The sequence below is a fragment of the Nymphaea colorata genome, chromosome 7 (assembly GCF_008831285.2).
Source record: "Nymphaea colorata isolate Beijing-Zhang1983 chromosome 7, ASM883128v2, whole genome shotgun sequence".
NCBI classification, from domain to species: domain Eukaryota; kingdom Viridiplantae; phylum Streptophyta; class Magnoliopsida; order Nymphaeales; family Nymphaeaceae; genus Nymphaea; species Nymphaea colorata.
In genome coordinates, this window is record NC_045144.1 from 16,660,621 (window position 1) to 16,671,670 (window position 11,050).

At 37.2% G+C, this 11,050-nt stretch overlaps 1 protein-coding gene across 1 annotated transcript; it reads right to left on the bottom strand.

Annotated features, from left to right (window-relative positions):
• Positions 1-1,080: 1,080 nt before the first annotated feature.
• On the bottom strand, positions 1,081-9,126 carry LOC116257409 (citrate synthase, glyoxysomal-like). The gene is made up of 13 exons (XM_031634130.2): positions 8,804-9,126; positions 8,381-8,564; positions 8,169-8,254; positions 7,868-7,972; positions 7,116-7,178; positions 6,440-6,549; positions 4,835-4,954; positions 4,679-4,754; positions 4,518-4,591; positions 4,308-4,428; positions 2,037-2,134; positions 1,825-1,948; positions 1,081-1,477 (listed from the first exon to the last, which is right to left on the bottom strand). The coding sequence occupies exons 1-13, from the start codon at positions 9,035-9,037 to the stop codon at positions 1,340-1,342; spliced, it is 1,533 nt and encodes a 510-aa protein (XP_031489990.1). The 5' UTR covers positions 9,038-9,126; the 3' UTR covers positions 1,081-1,339.
• Positions 9,127-11,050: the final 1,924 nt, after the last annotated feature.

Here is an 11,050-nt window from a genome sequence, read left to right on the forward strand (position 1 = left end):
ATCATCCTATCCTTTTGATTCTATGCATTTAAACAATTCATTTTTTTTTTGAAATTGATTAAAGTGAAATTAAAAAAAAAAATCTGTCGAACTTATTGGCCAATGCACTTCTACCCATGATATTGATAACATGGGTTTTACCTCACTACTCTAAAAAGTAGGTTACCATCCTTCCTTTTTTGGGGACTTGTTGAGACAAACGCATTTTTCCAAGAGGACAATACAAATTCAAACACATTTTCTTAGAAAAGTTCTCTTGGGGAGGCAGAAGTTCTTCCTCTTTTCCCCTTGCTCCTGACATATAGAGCTGCTATGGGACTTGGGTGGGGAGTAGGATACCCATTAACTAGAGTGTTGTGTATCGACTGTTTGCAACCCAGATGAGTAGCAGCCACATGAATCAAACCAACGACCAGATTTTTACCGACCTGCCAACCCGATCAGCTACGCCACCCTTTGGAACATTCGTGCCTTAAAGGACTTGGAAGTGATGTAGAAGACTAGAAGAAACATGATTAGACAAGTTGGCCTTTATGGTAGTAGAGATATAATTAGGTTGGAATTAGTATGGATGCAAGCATTATTGAGTCAAATCTAACTTCTATCTGAATCCTAGCCAACTTTGATGCAATTGTTAAGTAGAGAAACAGCTAATCTATCCAAAACGCTAATATGATCATAGCAGTGTTTCTCACACCATATAAAAATCATTCTAAACAATCTATAAGAAGAGATACTTTTTCTTTTCCTCTATCAGGTAGCGTTGGAGACCAAAAATCTTAAGCAACACTAAAAATTTGGAGCTCAGTTTAGACATTCTCTCCTTTTAACATTTATAGTAAAAACCTCTCTCTAGAGTTTCTTGCACATTTAAATAAACATTAATCATTACGTTATCCTGCATAAACCTTCAAAAGCAGCTGATTGAATTATTTCAGTTCCAAGGTTTCTTTCCAAGCCAAACATATAGCAGGAGATCTAACTTTCTAGACAAGTTTTCCAGTTAAGTAGATTGAGAGAAGTTCTGAAATCTGATTTATTTGGGCCTTCTGTCCACTGCCCTGGAACCAGATATTCAAGTAGAAAAGCAAAAGCAAGGAAAGATATTTCATTTATAGACAAGTTCTCATCACAAGGCCCGACTGAGGATGGTCTCTAGGCAGGGATTCTGCTTCAACAGGAATACCATGCCACTGTTCTCAACTTAGAAAAGTATCTTCGCACACGACCATGTCAAGCTTATTTATAACACTTCACCATGCTAGGGTGGAAGCTTCAGCTTGCATTGTGTATAAACTATAAACAACAAGCAAATGCACTTGGAATGAGTTAAGCAAGATTACATTGATGCTCTGGATCCTGCAAGCCGTCGCCTTGTGGCATTTGAAACCAGTAATTGTCCCAGCTTGTCCATTTCCTCTGATTCTGATCTTTCCCTAACAGGTGCATAGTGCCGAAGCCAGACACCTGTGTATACCTGTTGACGAAAAGTCATGGTTGGCATCAGTGACTAAAAGCCAAGCAGGGCAAACATGGAAATGCACTCCAATTGACATTCAATTCATCTATGCTTATGCAGGTTGAAACAGCAAATTCTCAGGATAAATCAGCATGCTTTTTTGAGCCTAATAAATCCTCCCAAAATCAAAATGAAAGCACCATATGCATAAAAAGAGGGGATTCTTTTGAAATATAATTGCAGAATTTTACAAAATTGAATCCCCCAAGGTTACACACATTACAGGCGTCAGAGTTGGTGCTAATCATTTTTTCTAGCTGCAAAAAAGAAATTAGATCCGAGTGCCAAAGAAATGGAAGAATTACCTGCTGTGGTCTTATGATCTTTGTATCAGGATCATCAAGTGATTCTCGCCAGTGTGCCAGGTACCCAGCCATGCGTGGTATAGCAAAAAGGACAGGAAAGAATTCTGTCGGGAACCCCATTGCTCTGACCCAAAACACAAACAAAAGTACTTCAGGAAACTGGAGGAGTAGAGGCAGTTTTCAGGGGCTCCAAACTCAAGTTTCTGAAATACCTATAGATTAAGCCTGAGTAGAAATCAACATTTGGATACAGCCGCCTTTTGACAAAATATTCATCCGAAAGAGCAGCTTTCTCCAATGCAACAGCTACCTGCCAATATAAAAAACGAATATGAAGAGGTAGCAGATCAAAATCAGTCACACTCAGTGAGACAGTGACATGTACAGCTAAGGATGCGCATGAACTCAGTTTGAGGTGAGCTGAGGCTCAAGCTCTGCTTAGCTAAAACACACTGATCTAAAGTGCGGTCTCAAGACAAGTTTGCATAGCCAAGCTTGATCCCAGCTCGAGCTTCACAACAGAAGGTTGATCTTGGCTCATGCTTTGCTTGGCCCAGTTGAAGTAAAGCTAAACCAAAAACAATTTTTTAATATCAAAGGTAAACACACCATGGAATCTGGAACTCGTATTCTCCTCCTTGGAAAAAGAGGAAGACACAGTAAGCCAACACTACTTTTTATTGATGAAGACATCGAATCTAATATACATACTATTTTTGAGAGCCTGACCAACTGAAACTAGCTCAAGTCAAGGTCACTCGATCTCAACTTGCCAACTACTCTAGTCTCACCCACAAGAAGCTTGCTTCATTATTCCGCAAGTTGAGCTCGAGCCAAGTTTAGCTGTCTCATTGTGCAGTTTCTTGTATAGATCAAAGCATATAATATGTTACAAAATGAGAAGAGAATTCAACTCTCAAGCTTAAGGAAAGAAATAATATGAGAAACCGCAGCCTTTTAGCTCAGATAAAATTGTATCAGTTTCATAAAGTCAACAAGGTGAACCAAGAAAATAGAACAGCTAAATTTGACCAACAAACACATTATATATCATTTTATTCATACAAAATTGAAAAGTTAATAAATCTTCATGCTTTCTCAATGACAAGGGCCAGAATCAAGCACTTTAGAGGTGTCAAAATTGCCAAGAAGTTACATGCTTACCATGCACCATTCCAGTTGCTCCTTAGTGCAAATACCAGAAACCCTATCTTTGCTGACAAGGAAAATCTCCTACAATTCTAGTACCATGAGCAAGTACACTTCCGCTCTCTCTTTTGTGTAACAGTGCACACCTATAGGCAGATAATTCATACTGAGTAGCCTTTGTAGGGGCTCTACCAACTTGTACCGACTTATGATTTTGACTACATAGATAAGCACCACACTTAGCATAGAGTAACACATGCATATGCATTTTGGGGTGCCAATGGGAGGGTTAACTCGTCCTGTCTTTAGACAGAGGCCCAATCTTGGGCGAAAGCCATCAAGCCATCAAGATATGCTTCCATAAGTTGTGGTGATAATACTATGAGAACATATATCCTTCTAAGTTGGCAACCAAATTGGAAGGGCCTCCTCTTAGACAAGGCAGATGCTCAACCATCCACTTTATCAAGCAAACAGTCATCATCAACTAGAACTAGGTAAGGACAGCAAGTGCATCTGAAAGTACTGTGTTGAATTCCAAGAGTTGCAGCAACATACTCTTAGAGTATCTTGACAACAATATTAACAAAAATAAAATTGAGGTAAGATGGAACAGCAAAAGATAATGAATAATAGATTATGTGGTATCTGAAACACAAAGTGCAACATATCATCAAGGAGATGTAAAGCACTAACACTAAGCTCATAGGAAAACGTATCATAGTTCATGAACCCCCCAAACTTCCATGGTATGAGACAAAACTTTGCGGCTTGATTTGATGTTATAACCATCATCAGCCAGAGAACCATAATCTACTAAAGAAGACTTGTTTTTGGCATGTTGAAAGTCCTATGTTTGCCATGTCATAGCTAGAGGAACACAGTGAGATTGCACTTTGCGGTGCAGATGCTGTAGTTGTCCAGGACACTTGAGCATTGGTGGACCCCCATCTGCCCTAGATAATCAGACATGCTTGAGGCCACACAAGTTAACCATTCGCTATCAGATCTTGTTACTGGGATTCTTGACTATCATAAGCCACAATAATGGAACTTAGAACTGATCAATGGACATCAAAATTTAAGACAAAATGTGACGAGAATTAAACTGATAATGACAGTCTTTCAATAAAAGCCATGGTTTTCTACTAGTTAAATAACATTTACATTTTTTTTTTCTCACAAGCAGTAGGATGAAATTGACTTTGTCAATGCCAGTAACTTGCCAGAAAGAGTTTAACAAGAAGAATCTCCCTCCAACTAATAATATCATATAAGAATATTAAATTTTTTCCCATCAATTCAATATATGTCATTAGGAGAAGAGCACATACCTCTATAAGAGGATCTCGCCCTACAATTGTGAAAACTTCCTCAGCTAATTTGCGTATAACTTTTGCTCGAGGATCATAGTTCTTGTATACACGATGACCAAAGCCAGACATCTTCCTCTTCCTAAAGGATCATGGTGAAGGGGGAAAATTAGTTGAATTAAAAAATTGGAATTCTAAAATGAAAGAATAAGCTGATTAAGCAAAATAAACCTGTTTTTCACCCCCTCAATGAACTCAGGGATATTATCAACTGTTCCTATCTCGTTCAACATTTTCAAAACAGCCTGCAAGTTCAGATATTTAGATCTATCAATATGAAAAAAAGACATCCAACTTGAAATGTTGGCATCCAACTTGAAATGTTGATTTACCTCATTTGCTCCACCATGAAGTGGGCCGTAAAGTGCACCAACAGCCCCTGCAAGAGCAGTGTAGACATCCACTCCACTGTGGATGGAACATCAAAGCTATAAAGCAGTTGTCTCGAAAGAGAAAGGAAAGGCTTCATAAAAAATAAGCACATATACCTCGACGCAAGATGCCTTGCAGCAGCTGTTGAGCAGTTCATCTCATGCTCAGCATGGAGGATGAATAGAACATCGAGAACTCGAGCAAGTCGAGGGTTTGGCCTGTAGGATCTATTGCCACTGGAATTCACAGGATGTTATAAGTTACAACAGTATCATAGTGAGAGCACCATAGGCATCACTTTGAGCAAAATAAAACAATATAATATTCTACTAATAAAGAATATGTAGGGAACTTCAGGGAGGAAAAATCTGTCTGCAAACTCTGTGTAGATGTGTACAGCCATAAGTATACATCTTAAAATCAGTAAGCAGATCATATTGGACAAATAGAACCTAGGCACTTTAAATGGCATATATGCCTATATATATGTGTGTGTATGTATATATTTATAAAGAGAGAGAGAGAGAGACTTATAAATGCAACACTATATGTATTATAGATAATCAAATATGTAAACACATACACAATCACACAAGGGTGGCTAATAATATAAAAAAACATTCAGATAGATACACACTCAGAAACAGGACCACGTGCACTAATCGCCCCCTCCCCCTGCTTGAAAAGAAAGCGAAACCAATAAAATGCAATACTAATTTTCAAAATTACCAAAGCATTTTTTCAATGAAAAATCTAACACTATTAATTGAAAAAAACAATTAAAATGCATAACAAAACCACAAAAAACACATTACAACATGATAATAGATATAATTAAAAGTTCAAAAGATCAAAATGAATGGAGGGTGAACAACTAGAGTTAACAAGATACATAGGACCCAAAAAAAAAACTGAAAAATAAATACCAGTGTATTTCAATGTTATAGAGCATGCAAAATCTTACCATTTACTAAATGCCAACTACTAAAACTCCAATTGCAATTTCTAAAACTAATATCCTAAAAGAAAATCTGGATTAATAATACAATTAGAAGCAAAAGAATATAAATCCTCAATATAATTACAGTTTCTTTGAACACTGTTTAACAACATAGGTGTATCCAACAGCTTCGTGTACGAGAATCCCCCCCCTTTCCTTCCCCAGCAACTTTTCAATTACCAGTCAACAAAATGTTTAGCCTTTAGCAATAGAAAGGAGAGGAAAAGAGATGTAGAAAAAACAGAAGAGAGACACGTGGCTTTGAGATTTTCCAGGATGTGGTTGTTATGGATATAGCTAAGTTCGTTCTCCTGAAACTTCAATGCAAGAGAAATGTCATTGTCACAGCAAACAGTATCAATCTGTTGGAAACAGCAAAAACTGAAGTAAGATGAACATGACTAAGGAAGCAACTAACCCCTTTAGTGGTATATTCAGATCATAAAGCTTCAATTGCAGGACAAGCTTTCCATTCTCTTTTTCTTTCCCAACATAACCCAAACAGCAAAGGACATTCTTAATAAAGAAGGGAAAAATTAGGATCCTTTTCTAATTAACCTAGACTGTGACTCTTGATTATTGAAAGCCAAAATTTAAACATAGGTTCACACTTGAATTATTTCCAGGATGAAAGAAACTAAAAACTTGTTAGTGGGAATGAAATCATAAGAGCAAGAACGGTCATTTTCCTGGAAATAGAGGCAATTTGTAATAAACTTACAGGGAATCCAACATATATAAGAAGTTCTCTGTATAAGACAGATTGCTGGAAGGAATGACTGGAGGTCGTCCAGCAGTCCTCAAATATGCTGCCGCTGCAATTGTAGGTGCCTATGAATGATCAAATTTAATTAGCAAAGGTGAGTTTCTTGATAAACCATATGCAGCCTAAGATATGACCAGAAGTGAAGTCTAAGATAAGACCTGATGAAAAGAGGAAAGGAACAAGGATGAATGTCAAATAAAGAGGAAGTGGTAGTTTAACATTAGCGCTGGTTCTCAAGTAAATTTATTAAATCGGCAATTACAGAAGACAGATAACTGTAAACAAAAGAAGAAACAATATTGTCACTCTTTGACAAGAAAAAATATTGATGAACTCTAGCAAGGAAAGATTGACATATAGGACATCAAAATGGGACATACTTAATTAACAAAGAGATTCTGTTCGGGCTAAAATTTGTTTGTCAACATGATAATCCAATGCAAATCTACATCAACTTTAAAACAGAGAAAGAAATGACAGAATATTTTCAAAATAAAAAGTTGATTCTGATTCTTTGACTATGATTAAATAAAACCAAATAATTTGAACATTTTCTTTAAAAAAAAATGAAGAATATATTAGTTTAACTATTTTGTGAACATGTTTGCCAAAGTATTCTGGAAGGGCCTACCTTCCCAAGTACACGAGCTATCTGTTTGTCTCTTACTTGCCTGGATTTATAGATATCTTGACCCTGTGAAAGAATCCAACAATCAGATCAGAAATAAAAGGATGAAAAAAATGACTTGAGGAAGTCATCAAAGCCAGAAAATTATCATAGCCTCTGGAGGAAATCTTAAGGGCAAAGATCATTTTCAATTTTGTTCCATAGAAGAGAAATGGCTACTTGATCAAGTTCTAATTAACATGTTCCACAAGCTAATTTCATTCATTAAACTTTACGAGCATTGGGTGCTAACTTGCAAAAAGGAAAAGGAAAGAAAAAAAAAAATCTTCCCTTTGTTTCTTTGAAATAAGATACAAACGTTCCTACAAGATAAATCCTGTACAGTTGATCAACCATATCCATGAAAGTTAGAACTACTACAGGGAAGAAATATCTACATAAAAGGAAAAATTACATATAAAAAACAAACAATAAAACATGACCACAGTATTTTGCACATTATGCAAAATGTCTAGCCAAGTGCTCCCTCCTTCCTTGGCACACTTATATAGGCAAGCTAAATCGATGCCTCTCCACAACAGTAGCCACTAGGCTGCTAGATACAACAATGATAAGAACGGCACCATCATATACTCATATTAACTCCAGAGGAAGGATCGTCACATTTCTAGCGAGCAGACAAACCGCATATAAAACTAAGCAGTCAATCATCCATCCGACAATGTGAACGTTAAAAATATAGGAGAATCACTTACTCTAAGAGCAGGGTTAGCGTCGGGGTGGAAGATGGAGAGTGCACCCATTGCACTCACAAGCATCCCCATTGGATGGGAATCGTGAGGCATTGCATGTATAATGTCCTGGAGCAGGCATACAAAGAAACATCTAAATTCTTCAAACTTTTACGTCCACGGAATTTAAAAAAAAAATGTTAAAATTTGAACACGTATCAAGCGCCCCGTCTCACTACAGTGGGTGATCATTACGAGTTACAAAGAGCTGCATACAGAAACTACTAGATATAAACACAAGGGAATATAGCAATTGATATCGAACCAGGATGCCCTGAGGAACAACTGAATGTTGAGCGAGCACAAATTCCCACTCCGCCAACTGACTCTGCGAAGGCAAGCTACCGTACACTGAAGAAAGGAAATCGCCAATCAACTTCGAAGGTGAAACATTAAGAATTCATGAACAAGCGAATTAGAAGGCATACAATCGCCCCTCATGCAGGAATTACAAGGCAAGGGAGGAAATCCGCTCACTCAGAAGATATGCGACCTCCGGGAAAGTGCTGCTCTCAGCCAATTCCTCGATCGGGTAACCTCTGTACCTGAGAATTCCAGCGTCTCCGTCTATGTAAGAAATAGAAGATCGCACCGGCGCCGTGTTGAGATAGCCAGGATCGTACAGCTTGATCCCCTTGTCATGCTTGCGTCCGGTCGTCAACTAGGCAAATAGAAAAATTACAGTGAGCTTATGAGGCTCATACAACAGAAACCAAGAAACACCAGAGTAACCAAAATTGCACCAGAAGCCGCAGAGAAAGAAAAGTAATTCAAGATCCTGATTCTTCCTTTTGGAATGAATTCAACCTCGTTTCCCCAAGCAATGCAGAAATCAAGGGGGGGGGGGGGGGGTGTTTAGAAAAGGAGGAGGAGTTTTAGAACAATTAGGCGAAATGGAACCTTCTTCAAGTCGGTCGCCTTGATCGTGCCTTCTTCTGAGACCTCGACGTCGATCTTTTTCCCTGTCCGGTTGTCGACAATCGTCAGGGACCCTCGGAGGTTCGCCGGCAGGTCAGCGACCTCTGAAGCGGAAACACGCGAAAGCTCCAAGACGGCCGGAGAAGGGACAAGGAAGTGGGAGGAGATGACAGCTAACCGGTTCTTAGACGCCGACGAGTCGACCCTCGCCTCCATTGCTGCTTCGATCAGAGAGACGAACAAGAGAGAGAGAGAGAGAAGCCGCAGAAAAAGGAGCGGGGAAGCGAACGTCCTTTTCCACGGGAGTGGAGGCCCGACGCCGGGATTGACGAGGAAGGATTTTTTCTTAGCACATCCTCAAGTTATGCCAAATTGACAAATTCATACTTTCTTAGTTACTTAACATTTATAGGCAAATACGTTCAGGCGAGCTGCTGAAATTAAATTTGCCTATTATAACTGTCATTATTTTGATGAAACGATACATGCAATTTACGAATGAAGCGCGATTGACTCAATAGAATGACATATAACTACTCTTGAAAATTAAATTTATTTTTTTAAGTAGATGAATATAATAAGTTGCCAATCATGGTCATTGATTGGACGTAATTCATAAGATAAGGTTAAAAATGCATAGATAATTTTAATAAAATAATGATGACTGTGTTTATTGGAGATTTTTTGAGATTAGGAACAATATATATATATATATATATATATATATATATATATATATATATATATATATATAAAGTACAATATTTAGTGTTTTATAGATCTGCATCGAATTCTCTTGGATAAGATACGTGGTGGATTTTTCATGTACCATGAAAGTGAATATAACCCGCTTCGTCGACACTCGCTCTTTTGCTTGTAATACCAAATGGCCTTTTTGTCCTACACATGAATTCTAGGTGCCACAGAGGGTTGCACTTTATTTGATCGTCAAAATGAGCAAAAATTGAATCAAATCAGTGATCATTCATAATTGACAATATATATGACTAGAAAAGAAGTATATAAAAAACAAATAAATGTATACATGTGACACTTTTGTGTACTGATTCAAGTCAAGCTGATCTTTACAACATTGACCAAGACCCTACGTTTGGATGTTGAATGATTATTAAGACACCGAAAAACATGTGAAAATATGTCGGATTTGGATTCATAAATATATCATAAATCCAGTTTGATCAAATTTGGTACATCTGAAAAATGGAAAGACCTAAAATCATATCTCAATTTTGAGCATATATGCAACTCTTGGAAGGTGTTTTGTATGAGAAGAACAAGGTAGTTTTAGAACACTACTTTATTGAAACTTTTATAAGAAGAATATCGTGTTTTGAAACTTACTTTCTTATAACAAATTTTATATACACTACATTGATTTTTTTAGCAACGTTGGGTACTCATGTCAGATTTAGCAATAATATTTATAATCCCATTCATCTTGATTCTTAAGCTTTTTTTATACGGATGTACAACGAGTGAGCCGAGCAACCAGCTTAAACTCGACTCGACTCACATATAGTTCGGCTCAAGCTCAAGCTCGACTTGTTTAAGCTCATTGCCTTTAATATATATTTTGTGCTTAAAATTTTCATATTTTTATTTAAGCCATTTTAAGTTTTTGAAATTACAAAAAATAAGTATTATTATTAAAGGAGTCTAATCGAACTTAATCGAGTCAGTTCATCCAACTCGAACTCGACTAGTTTACAAACTCGAGTTATCGGTTAAACTTCAACTAAACTTGTTTAACTTACAAGTCGAGCTTAACTGAGCAGTCGAGCCTGGTTGAACATTCCTAGTTTTGTTAATGTTGATAGTTTAGAAAATGTTTATTCGTACGTGAACTTTTAATTTAACATGTCAAATGAATTGATGGCGTTGCCCCTTGCTGAATCAGAACCTTTTCATCTTTCACGTTGTTGAGCATCTTTACTTCGATCTTAACTTTAAAAAACAGTTTATATTTACAAAAAACCTTGTTCCATGTCTCACATTTTGCTCAAAAATTCCAAGGTATGTGATTCTTAAAACATGAACTGTTCACGGTTTTATCACCTCCTTGAATTGAAAAAAAAAAGGAACTTAATTTCAGCCACTCTTCTAAAATTAGAGTGGAAATATCGGGGCCCAAATGAAAAATAGTATCCAAAAGAAAACACAGCGAAGCGATAAAAACCAGCACACAAATAAGGAAGGAGCGTGTGGCAT

What these genes read in the sequence shown, in the direction of transcription:
- LOC116257409 (XM_031634130.2), bottom strand. Translation starts at nt 9,037, where the DNA reads ATGGAGGCGAGGGTCGACTCGTCGGCGTCTAAGAACCGGTTAGCTGTC. An exon ending in TTCATGGTGGAGCAAATGAG is followed by an intron (nt 4,592 to 4,678) that starts GTAAATCAACAT and finishes CTGAACTTGCAG; the next exon opens with GCTGTTTTGAAAATGTTGAA. An exon ending in GGCGAGATCCTCTTATAGAG is followed by an intron (nt 2,135 to 4,307) that starts GTATGTGCTCTT and finishes TTATATTGGCAG; the next exon opens with GTAGCTGTTGCATTGGAGAA.